Source organism: Petromyzon marinus, chromosome 4 (genome assembly GCF_048934315.1).
Source record: "Petromyzon marinus isolate PM22_M1 ecotype Great Lakes invasive population chromosome 4, UKy_Petmar_22M1.pri1.0, whole genome shotgun sequence".
Lineage (NCBI taxonomy): Eukaryota > Metazoa > Chordata > Hyperoartia > Petromyzontiformes > Petromyzontidae > Petromyzon > Petromyzon marinus.
Genome location: NC_133670.1, coordinates 25366291 through 25378700, shown reverse-complemented (window position 1 = coordinate 25378700; position 12410 = coordinate 25366291). Strand labels below are relative to the sequence as shown.

The 12410-nt window shown below is 57.1% G+C and overlaps 1 protein-coding gene across 16 annotated transcripts in view; it reads left to right on the top strand.

Moving 5' to 3' along the window:
* NCKAP5 (NCK associated protein 5) overlaps nucleotides 1-12410 on the top strand; it is a 268026-nt gene that overhangs the window by 227818 nt on the left and 27798 nt on the right. For all 16 annotated transcript variants that reach the window (XM_032944573.2, XM_032944576.2, XM_032944592.2 and 13 more), the window contains 5 exons: nucleotides 622-825; nucleotides 1110-1298; nucleotides 2440-7436; nucleotides 8981-9134; nucleotides 11107-11253. In XM_032944573.2, coding sequence (XP_032800464.2) covers nucleotides 622-825; nucleotides 1110-1298; nucleotides 2440-7436; nucleotides 8981-9134; nucleotides 11107-11253 — 5691 coding nt within the window. The remainder of the gene's footprint in view (nucleotides 1-621; nucleotides 826-1109; nucleotides 1299-2439; nucleotides 7437-8980; nucleotides 9135-11106; nucleotides 11254-12410) is intronic.

The following is a 12410-nucleotide window of genomic DNA, read 5'->3' as shown; positions in this document are numbered from 1 at the left end:
TTCCGAAAAAAAATTATTTCCTCTTTCCAAAAAGCAATTCTGAATTTTGAGTGTGCATGACCTGACCTGGAATATTGGCAGACACATTATAACTAATGCATTGTGGCGACCACCGCCTCACTGCCATCTGCGAGTCGCAAAGTGGTAGATAACTGGGCGAGTGCCAGAGGGTTGTGCAACCGTGCATGCTTGGATGAGGTGAAGAGAGAAAGGGAGTAGGGATCACACTGCACCTATCATCCGTCCATTGTGGCGATCAGACGGTTGTGAGTCCATGCCATTGAACAAAGACGGTCACTGCGTCGCACGCTTTCAGATCCGCTTCTGCGGCAGTCTGAAACGCTCACCGATATTATTAGGAAGCTGCTGGGGCTTTGCACCTTTAAATCTGGATTGAAAACTGATTAAATTAGCGCTGCTTTTTGCGTTTAGTTTATTGTCCTTTTCCCGCACCTCCAATAAGCACAGTTGCCTACGTACGGTGCCAAATAAGTACAACGTACGTGCGTACATACGAAGCGAGTAGTAGTCCTAATGGTAACGCCCTTCATTGAAGTCCCTTGGTGGTTGTATGACTCGAGAATCGCACGCACCGACCGTCTCGTCGTGGTCCCTCGGCAGGCCGGGGTGGCGCTGGGCGTGGTGGAGGGCGGCGCGCTGTGCCGCGGGGTCGGCTCGGTGCCGACGCTGGGCCGCCGGCGCCACCGCCTCGTCACCAGCAGCTGCAGCAGCAGCAGCGAGATCTCGCTGTCCAGCACGTGCAGCGAGCTGTCGACGCACTCCTGCCCGTGGCCCGCCGAGCAGCGAGAGTCCACCGCGGGGCAGGTGGGTCGCCTTCTAGAGCCCGAGGCCGCTGATGTTGACACGGGGCGCACGTGTGCGCGTCGCGTAGCGCCGTGCAACAGGTTCGGGTCGTCGCACTAAAGAAACACGTGACGCAGACCGAGAACACACGAGAGATATTGACCGATTCTTCAGAAAGACTCCGGCTGTGGCAGCCATCAAGTCACCAAGCGGCCCCTCTTCTCCACCGCACACCCCCCCTCCCCCACCCCGTTTACCGCGCACGGTGCGAGCGTCGCCGGTTCACCTCCACCGTCGTTTTACAGAAAGTGGAGATGAGGGACGGGAGGCACGCAGACAAGGATCAGGGGAAGGAGTCGGCGGGGAGTGAGAAGGATCGACCGTCCAGGGCGGAGGAGCAGAGGCGGAGTGGCAGCGTGGAGCTGGGGGCCCTGCCCAGCTCCCATGAGGAGGCACTCAAGCGGCAGCAGAGGAAGGAGATGAGCATCCTGCAGGCAAGGATGGAATATTTACTTATACTGGAGGATTCGGATGAGCTCTGAAGCTCTTTTTCAGCAACAGCAACAACAACAACTCACCACATTCGTCATACAATCACAAACTGAAGAATATACGCAGTTGTCTGATGTTTCAGGGAATGTCCCTTTTTCAGAGCCAGAAGAAAGAGGTTACAGAGATGTGTTGCCTGTAATTGGGGGTCATATTTACTGTGCGAGGCTCGCGTAAAACTGGGATTCTCCTGCTTTCTCTCTGCTGACTTTCATCAGCTGACTATATATCTTCTCTGCGGGCGTGATGAATGTGGCGAGCTATTTATTTATTTATTTCTGCTTCCGTGCGACTGCTAGCAGACTCCCCTGAGGCCTGTTGTTTAATTTTGCAGTCGAGGGAGAAGCAGGCCCATGCGGATGGTCTCAGGGCGTGCTCGGCCTGCCGAGCCGCTCTGTCAAAATTGGACGATGCCCTCAGAGTTGTCCTTCAGAGTGAAATGTTACAACGATAATTTCCAATTAACGTGTGAGTGCACTGCGATACATTCTAAATTGGCTGATCATTTTTAATGGTCTCGGCTGATAATGCAACCTAAATATATTGGCCGTGGTTTTAATTAGCTCGATCGTTCGGCAGGTAGAAAGGTCAGTGGATGAGCGGAGAGTTGGCAACGCCTCCCAGCAATTGTTCCTCTGCGTTGGTCGGCACCACTGAGAATCAGCTGCACCTCAACAAAGCCAAAGATCCCCTATATAGCCAAGCAGGCTCTGGTGGGAAAGTGTTGTTCACAGCACCTGTGAAGAAAGGCACAACGTGGTTACCTTTCTATCCCCATTGTTGATCTTTACACATTGAACCAGGTTGACATTTTACCTGAGTCGATCTAGGAGATGCCCCAAACCAATTCAGATTATCGCTACTGATGTTATCCATGGCCGAGCATCGACCCCGGGTCTCCAGGTTCATAGTGCAGTGCGCTTACGACTACGCTTCAACTCCTCTCGACAGAAAATTCAGTAGTGCACACCACCACCACCACCACCGCCGCCGCCACTGACTAGAGAACACTTGCCAAGGCACTACGCTAACAACAACCTAACTCGCACGCTCGCCGTCTCCCCCACAACACGCGTACCCCGCCAGGGCCTCCGGCAGCTCGTGTCCAGGGAGCCGATTCCTGCGCCGGACGATCGAAACAGCCTGCGACCAGGCGAGTGGACCGCCGCCCACCGGGACCTCATGAGCTCCAACGAGGGCATCTACTCGCCCGGCTCCAAGCACAACGACTTCCCCGGCGTCGTGGCGCACGCCTCCGTGCGCCTGCGCGGCGTGCAGCCACACCAGAAGTGCTCGTACGAGTCGGACTCGCAGGAGGAAAGCGAGGACGACGCGAGGGGCGCCAGCCTGGATCCCGTGCCCTGCAAGGAGTGGACGCTGCCCTCCTGCCTGCGCCTGCCCCACAGCCTCTCCGATGGCCTCTTCGGCCCGGGACCCCGCGCGCCCTTCCCGAGGACGCCGCGCTGCGTGTACCAGGTGCGCGGCGTGGACGAGAGGATCGCCGGGTACCTGCCGCGCTGCCAGAGTCTGGGCAAGGCCTCGGAGAACTGGAGGTTCGGCTTGACCGCCAACCGCATGCAGGTCAGCCTGAAGAATGTCGAGGAGCCGGCCGGCAGGCGGAACGGCGAGGGCGGCGGCGGCGGCCGCTCGACGCTGGGAGCTGCGCCCGGCGCGGCGTTCCCCAACATCTCGGTGTCGCTGGCGCAGTCCGTGCACAAGACGGTGACGGGCCAAGTGAGCTCGCTGTGCGGTCAGGTGATCTCTCTCACCGGTCAGGTGACCACAGCCGGCGATCGCCCCAGGATGCTGCAGTTCGTGAAACGGGCGGCGGTGGCCGCGGCGGACGCGCCGGTGAAGCCTGAGGAGGAGCCGCCAGGCCCGGCCGTGATTTACGACGCCAAGGACTGTTGCCCCTCGCAGCTGGGGTCCGGGGTTCAGACCCCCGGCGCACCGGCACTTCACGTCAGAGGCTCCGCCAAGCAAGAAGTTAATTACACTGAACTGGAGCCCGAGGCTGCCTCGGCCAGCAGAGCCGCGGACTACGCAGTTTTGGAATCTCCCACGGAGGAGCAGCCGATCAGAGACTCCGACAGCAGCAGTGGCAAGGCGGCGCCGCCCGCCCCCGCTGGAAGTTCAACCACTGGAAACATCTCTCAGGTGACCTCAGGATCCACGTCGGCCTCGAGTGGTCAATCGCACAGTGCAGCGCCCACTCTGGCGATGTCTCACGGTGCTCAGCAACGCCTGATCAAGCCGCCGTACAGCGGGGGCCACAAAAGCAACGGCCTCTACTCTGCGGGGTTCGCCGCGGCCTCCTCCTCACCCAGCGGCCCCAGGGTGCCGCCGGGCCGGATGTCGGGAAAATCCCAGAGTCTGCCGCAGCAGATGAAGGTCCCTTGCAAGGCGGGGGGGGGACCCAGCAGTGGAAACCCGCCGGCGTTTAGGAGCAAAAGTCAGGAGAAGGCCGGCGGCTGCGCTCCTCACGACAAATCGCCGGGCCCCTCGTCCCCCGCCAAGCTATCCAGGTTCCTCAAGATCCCCAGCGTGGGCAGCGGCTTGGGTGTGAAGTCCGACTTGGCCAACCCCACCAGGGGAAGCCCCCAGCTACCTCGCAGCTCCCGGATCCCCTGCAAGAGCGAAGCTGCGGCCGCCACGAAGCTGCCCAACGGCTGTGGGCCCGCAAGCCCGTCGCCCGAAGCCGCTCCTCCTCCCGGCAGGAAGCCCGTTCTGGTGGCCACTCTCTCCAGGGCGGCCCAGCAGGCCGCGCCCACGGCGCCGTCGCCGGCCACGGCGCCGCCGTCGCCGGTGCTCTCCCCGGAGCACCAGGAGGAGCCCGTACGGGACAGCGCGTCCGGCGGGGTCAAACCCTCGCACCTCGCGTCGCCTCCCGCCCCGCCCCCGCCGGGCCGCTCCGCCTCGCTGCTCATCAAGCCCAACTATGACATCCCTCCCAGCATGACGCTGCTCAGGCCCAGCTACGACACCCAGCAGAGCCTGCTGAGGGTGCGCTGCGGCAAGGAGCAGCAGCAGGCCGCGGGCACGGCACGTGGGGGGGCCGCCAGCCGCCTGCCCGTCGGCTCGCCGACCCACGCCTCCAAGCCGGCGGTGGTGCCCAGGGTCCCGCAGTCGCTGCACAAGTCCCAGAGCTCCGTCTCGGAAGGGGTGGGTTATTCCCAGACGTTGGCGCACGTGTCGTCGCATCAGCAGCCCAGGCCTAACCACGCCTCCATGCAGCAGCAGAAGCTTCAGTTACCTCAGAGTCAGAGCGAAGGGAACATGACTCAAAATCAAGCAATTCTCTCACCTAAGAGGACCGTTAATAATGTCACGCAGCATACTGATGCTACCAAGAGCTGCTTGACAATGAAATCTCCGGTGCTAATCGAGTCCTACAATGCCCTGTGCAGCAATGTGCCGGAGCGGCAGAACCATTTTGTAGCAAATGTCACCACGAGCTTCACTGCTTCTGTGCGTCCAACAAATGGGTTAAATTCCCCACCCGTCAGCAGCAAATGTGAACGAACTTCGGACAAAAAAGAGTTGAAATTGGAACCCGCTCACGGCGACCCTCAGGAAGTAGCCGAAGCTTTGACGAGCGTAACGCCGCCCTCTAAAGAGCCGGACCGAGCGAGTGATGCAGCGACGTGGGCGAGCAAGGGAGTGCCACCGTGCCCCCGACCGTCGGAGGAGGCGAACTCCCCCGCGACGCACGGGTGCGCGTCGTCCGACCTCGACGCCAAGCCCCACCCAGGAGAGGGGCCCCTCCCGTCTCCCCTCTCGTCTCCCGCCACGAGCTCCGGCGACGCGGAGTTCCGGGACGAGCTGAAGGGCCTGCGCGGCACGCCGCAGTCGCCCGGCACGGCGCGCCCCTACCCCAAGCCGGCACTCGGCATGAGCGGCACCAAGGTGCGCAGCCAGAGCTTCAGCGCGCAGCCCGGCAGCCGCGAGAGGATGCCCGCCGCCAGCTCGGCGGGAGAGCTCAGCCCCAAGATCCGCACGCACATCATCACCAACACGGCCGAGCGCGGGATTCCCCTGAGCCGCCAGTCGTCGCTCACGACCCCGGAGCCTCCGAGGGTTGCGACGCCCTCAGAACAGCAGCAGCAGCAGGAGGATCGCGCTGCGACCGAGTTGCAGCTTTGCGTGCTCGTGTCCGATCCGCATGGGTTGGAATCCGCCGGCGAGAATGGGTACGACGTCTTGGAGGCGGTGTCCGAGAGCGAGCTGCTCAAGCACTGTGCGCAGAACTTCCACAACGTCACTATCGTGCAGGAGGCGATCACGGCGCAGCCCACGCCCGTGGCCCTCGAGGCGGATGCAGAGACGGAATGCGACGGAGTGGAGCGGAGCCACGGCAGTCCCACCAAGCTCCCGAGCCGTTTGCCGGCCAGGGCCGAGAGAGAGAAGATATCGACGAAGCCTGACGGGCCGCGCTCGCCAACGCATCCTGAGAGGCTGGACGACTCCCTCCCAGAGGACGGCGGCCACAGAATATCCCCTGCCAAGGTGGAAGGAGTGAGAAGTCCGGGAAAGTTGGAAGATTTCAGAGCAAGGCAGAGGGCGCCCGGTCATAGAATGGTGCCAAAATTTGATGTTGTGAGACAACCAAAGGAGGGAGATTTACACCGGCCTGTGATGAGCCCAGAGGGACACGGAGCTATGAGCCCAGAGGGACACGGAGCTATGAGCCCAGAGGGACACAGAGCCATGAGCCCAGAGGGACACAGAGCCATGAGCCCAGAGGGACACAGAGCCATGAGCCCAGAGGGACACAGAGCTATGAGCCCAGAGGGACACAGAGCCATGATCCCAGAGGGACACAAAGCCATGAGCCCAGAGGGACACAGAGCCATGAGCCCAGAGGGACACAGAGCTATGAGCCCAGAGGGACACAGAGCCATGAGCCCAGAGGGACACAGAGCCATGAGCCCAGATGGACACAGAGCCATGAGCCCAGAGGGACACAGAGCTATGAGCCCAGACGGACACAGAGCCATGTGCCCAGAGGGACACAGAGCCATGAGCCCAGAGGGACACGGAGCTATGAGCCCAGAGGGACACAGAGCCATGAGCCCAGAGGGACACAGAGGAGTGACGAAGCTGGAGGAGCAGAGGAACGCCATGAACGCCAAGCTTCCGAGAGCGAAGCTCGAGAGCCCCCGAGCGATGTCCGGAATGGAAAGCGTGCGGCTCGCTCAGAACGTAAAGACTCCCAAGATGCACGAGGACATCGATGGCTTCGACAAAGCGGAATCATCGGAAGGTCAGAACCACATCATGGCGGGTGAGGGCGAGTGCGACGGTTTTTCCATAAACGGCAAGGGGCTGATTCTCCAGGAGAGAGATGCCAGTAAAGGAACGGAGGCTCCGGGTCAGAGGCAACTGAAGTTCGCGGGCACCAGGACGGGCCAACAGCAGCAACAGCAGCAGCTGTATTCTCCACATTACGGAGCAAAGTCACCGACCAAGTCCAACCTCGAGGCTCAGCCGGAGTCTCCGAGGAGGCTGGGCCAAGCGCTGTCTCCTCAGGGCTCTGCCGCGGGCCCCTCCATCGAGGAGAAGGTGATGCAGGGCATTCAGGCGAACATGCTGCGCAAGGAGCAGCAGGGAGTGTCTCGCGCCGGTGCGAGCACCACTGAGACGAAGCCCAAGTCTGGCGCGGCCTCGTCCATCGCCAGCTGGTTCGGCTTCCGCAGGCACAAGACGGCGGCGACCGCGGCGGCGGTGGGGACGGCGGCGGGGACGGCAACTCCGGCCAAAAAAATGGAGGCGCCCACCGGCGACGTGAAGAAGGCGGAAGTGGAGAAGCAAGAGCCGAAGAAAGCCGGAGAGGGCAAGGCGGAGGTGCAGAGGAAAGAGGAGAAGAAGGAATGGGCTCCCCTGAGCCGGCGCCTCAAGCCTCGCGGCAAGCGGGTAGAGGGCAAGCAGCCGGCGGACAAGCCAGCGCCCGACGCGCAGGGGAGCCGCTCTTCGCCCGACGGCAGCGCCCGGCACGACGCACACGGCGGCGGCGGCGTGGACGGAGCGATGGGCACCGCCAGCAGCCCCTCGAGCGGAGAGTTCCTGCAGGAGATACTGAGCAGGTGAGTCACTGTGCGCCGCCCGCCTCGTTGCCGTCTAACAGCGGTAGAGCCTCGCCGGGGGTGAACGGCAAAACCGCGGCGGTGTCGTTTCTGTCTCGCGATTGTATTTGAGACTCGTACATATCAAAACAAAATCGATTTTCCAGAACTTTAATTCGTCGGAAGGTGGCTTTGTAAATTATTATAAATTGTAGGAAAATTGATGCGTCATTGTTTATTCTGGATGAGTATCCCCTTGTGATTTTCCCTGCGGTGCCAATACCAATAACGCATTAGCCAACAGCATCTTTAGCCGCAGTATTGGCATATTTTTCTTTCCTCTTTTTCCCCTAAATAACACTCCGTTTTACATTATGCACCCGCTTTAATTACCTCTTGTGAGAGATTATCAGCCGTAGGTTTTATCGATTTTTTTCTTCTTCCCGAGATATTTATTAAGGTGGCACTGAAAGCCGTAAAGAGTCGCGTCTCAGCACCGCGGCACTGCGAAGTAAAAATGCCACTGCCTTGACGCCTGATTAACCATTCATTACGTGCTTATCGGATTGCGGGAGTGCGTCTCCATGGCTCTGCTTGTAATTAACCTGGTCGCCCACCGTCCGCCCAACGCGGCTGCCGTACCAAGTACTCATGCCGCCCCCCCCGCCCCCCCTTCTCCTTTCTCCGTGACGCACGCTCCCTCGTGTCGCCCCAAGCCGCCCGCCCTGCGTCCCGCTCCAAGCGAAGCTCTCTCGCCTTGTGCCAAATGCCGACCGTTGTCAAACGCAGCCCAGGACCGCCGCGCCGATGTAAGGGGCGCAGCGGGCGTGTGCGGTTTGTGTTGACGAGCGCCGGCAGCGAGAGAGTTAATTATTCCCGGACAGAGCAGTGAGCGGAGGCCAGGCACTTCATTATAGTCTTTCGATCGGACGAGCGTCCGGAGGATGGAAACATTGGTTTCTCTCACCGCCGCTGCCCCCCCCGATATGAATTGAGATCAATGTTGGGTGTTTGTTCCTCGCGTTATCCCCGAGGCCACGGGCCGTAACGCGTCGCGCCCCGCGGGCGACACGCATGCCGGCGATCGTCAGACGCCGCCAGGGGAACAGGGGCACAATGACGGCAGTCTGTTTGTGTGAGGAGGCGCTTGATATGCGCGGGAGGCAGGGTTATCGCAAAGTCACGGGTTATTTATTTATTTTTCAGTTTAATCATCGTTATTATTATTAATCCAACAAGGTCACTAGTAATGTGGTATTAACCTTAGAAAAATGCTCTGCCGACCTTCAGTCGCTCTATATTTTTTTCAATCAATTTTGCAACAAAGGCTTACTCTGAATCGCTCAAACACATCAAAGGACTGTGAAGCAGCAGTGTGCTCTGTTACGGAATGCATAAAATATATTTTTAAAGATTATTAGCAGCACCTGCAAACTCTGTGGCTTATTTGGAGAGAAGAAAACACGTTGCTGCATGACTGCATCTCCACTGGTTTTAGTTTGTGAATAATCCTCCCTCTCTGACTCTACGTTTGTGCCCCCCGCATGTTCCTGCTGCTGCTTTAGGGTTGAAAAGCGAACGATGTCCCCTAATCGTGCCCCGGAAGATTCTGGGAGAAAACTCGACCCGACGTTACGCCCTCCCCATCGCGCGCTACTCCCGCCTGACAAGCAGCCAATGGCGTCGCCCGTGGAGTCTGACTCCTATGGATTGTCACTGGTACGGTGTAAGCACCGCTGACGTAGGTTGTCTGCGTGTTAGAGCACCAAGGGTAGGCGGTCTGGCATTGTAAAAAGGCATCGTGAAGAATCTCCACGGACGTGGATTTGTTTAGGATACTACTGATTCTCCGCCACTCGTATAATCTGTAGGGCCGTCTGTGCATCATCCTGACTCATACCCAAGCAGCACACCAACTGCTCTGTTCGTTCTCGGGTGACAAATTCCCACTGGCACAGCAACGTTCGCCTGCTCTCACTGCATTCCACAAACGCTCGAGGGCATGCGCTAGATCCTGCAGTAGAGAGTGATGATAACTGAGCAGCAATTTATGCCCCCTTTGCTTCAGTATTTAGTGCACTGCACTCTTGAAATCGGTGAGACCTGAGTTTGAATGCTGGCCACGGCTAACATAATTTTACTGGGTAACCTCCTCCCCTTCACCGACTCGCATCAACCGGAAGGTTGAAGTCTGTGCAAAAGCGACCCCCGTGAGCGACACGGCATTGGAAGGCCTTCATTGTGCGGTGGACGGACAAAGGCATGAGCTATAAAAACACGTGTGCGTGCCATGTAGATTGATTGAACATTATTATGCCTTTTCCTACACCTCTAAACTCGTGCAAGTAAGAATCCATCACTGTGGGCCACACGGCTTGCTGCTGAGATGAGTGCCGCTTGTAGATTACATGTAGATTATATGTCGATTACATGTAGATTACGTGTCGATTACACATGTAGATTACGTGTTGATTTCACGTCGATTATATGTAAATACAGCTTGGTGATGTACTGTGTGCTCATCATATTCCCATTGTTATTGTTGCGCTTAATGCTCACCAATTTGGAGTCATCTTGGCTCCGTACAGTGCCACTTGTTCTGAAGAGGTAGCAATGAAGGGGCTTACTCTTTGGTTCTATTCGGTAAAGTCACGTAAGTAAAAAATAAAACAACAAATCACGACGTTTTGGCCACAACACAAGCGGCCTTCATCAGGTGAAGGGACCAGGCTGTCTCGAGGACAGCGCTGGAGAAATGAAGGGGCTCTTGAAAATTATACTTTCAAAAAACGAAACACACAATCGTCTGCTTTGTTGATGATAGTAAACTGTTTGTTTCTAAGCGCTTTACTGTGTTTTTGGTTTGTTTTGACAGCGATGTGTGCGCTTTGGTTTCATTTGTTTGGAGAGATGCTGCAAAGTGTCCCCAAGTGCTACTACCACGGCAACCAGAACCTGTCTGTGCTCTACCACAGACAGCCGGCGAGAGCCTTGTACTATTCAGTCAAGAATTAAACCGATTAGTTTCTAAATTATCATTATTTTAAGCCTGTGTAATCAATGTGGAAGTAAAAGAGAAAGTGTTTATCGAAAGGACTGGAAATGGATCAGGGAGAAATAAATTGCCTTCTTCCCCAGCATCGCAGCGCGGGGATTAGGTTTAACTTGCAGGATGTGTGGACCGCTTGGGTCTCTACGATGTCGGCGGAGTAGTGGAATTAATTTCATCAAAGAGTCGTGCTGCAGCTGAGCTTGGGGACATGCTGACCAGCGTCTTGAGTTTATTCATTCTCAATGTAATCCACACTTAGCAAATACTATGTAATAGAACTGTGTAGAAAGAAATCCAATTTTAGTTCCAAGGCAATTCTTGAATATTGAGCAAACATAGTAAACTTTAATTCTCATGAATATATTTTATTTTTTGTCAGGCATAATGTCCCATGCCACCTTATGCGCACCACGCATCAAATAAAAGCCGAGCTAAATAAACGTACGCTCATCGCAGTTTGCGATGTGCGTCAGCCGCGAGCCTCAGCTGGGTACGGATGAACAATGAACGACCCGAGATGAAAGGAGATCACATTTGGTCATCGTAACAACTTCCAAGAGGGCTCCCTGCTGACCCGCCCTACCCCCCCCCACCACCCCGTGCCACCCCGTGCCACCCCCGTGTGCTGCCCTCCTGCAGGTGGGGCTGCTGAAGGGTCCGGGACGAGGCAGCGATGGGGAGCTCCTGGGCGTGTGGAGGCAGGAGCAGGAGGAGGAGGAGTCCTCTGCCCTGCAGCTGTCAGAGTGGTCACCCAAGATCCCGCGAAGACAGCCCAACCACCTCGGGGTACATGGCCATCATGCGTCCCCCGCACTCTGCCTGCCTGCCTCTCTGTCTCTCTGTGTATCTGCTCGTTTCTCTCTGTCTGTCTCGGTGTCTGTGCGGGTCTCTGTTTAGTTGCTTGTGAGAGTGAATGTGTTTTTGTTTCGTCTGTGTCTCTGTTGGCCACCTGTGTGTTTCTTCTTTCACATCTCTTTATTCATAAACAACAACAACAACAACAACCGCCGTTCGCCACTAAGTGACGGTGATGTAACCACCGGCGTTTGTGCGAAGCTAGGTGCACCTTCTATTCATAAACACACGTACCTCCTAGAAGCAGATATGCTCAAACACTTGAACATGTAAACTGGCTCTTGGTGGATTCAAAGCTTTATATGAGTCTCGGTATTTGGTTAAATACCCTTGGCTCTTGGAGCTTCGAATTCATTAAATAGTACCCTGAGAATTATAATGTCACCGTGCGTGTAATTTAACAAGGACAAATACCGGGTTTACCTGCCCAGCCGCACGTGAGATACGAACGCGTGCATATTCCGGTCTCTTTACTTTCTCGGTGTCCCACACCAGGCCAGGGTATGATTCTATGCATACGGACGCAGTGGAACTCCCTAGCGAGGCCTGTGCACCATGGTAACTCATTTACAGGTGGGGCAGCTTCCCTGCTAGAATATTAAGTCCTCTCTATCGGCATGAAGGTGAGAGGGAGGAAGCAGACCCGTCGCACCGCCGACGCTTACGGTCAAAGCCCCGTCGTGCAACACCAAGTCGTTCCCGCGCAACCAAAACAGCATCACTGTTCTGTCCACGTTTTCGCTCCGCATGCTCCGTCGCTTCCCACAATTGTGGAACAGAACGTCGGACATCGTGCCGTGCAGCACGCGGCACGGCACGATGGCGCGTCGTAAGAAACCAGGCCCAAGGAACTCACGAGATTTTCTTTCTGTCGGGGAACAAAAATGTGTCAACGTATCTGTTGCAGCGACGGAGCGGCATGCAACGGTGCGGTCTGGCAGACGTAGGGGGAATGGCGTGGGGTCTAGCGGACGCAGGTGGAGCGGCACGAGAGGAGCTGATGTGGCCATTATGATGAGGTGGAAACGGTGGTCTTGACGCCGGGAGTGACGTAGGGAGAGGGGAAGTTTTGGTAAGAATAAGTAAAA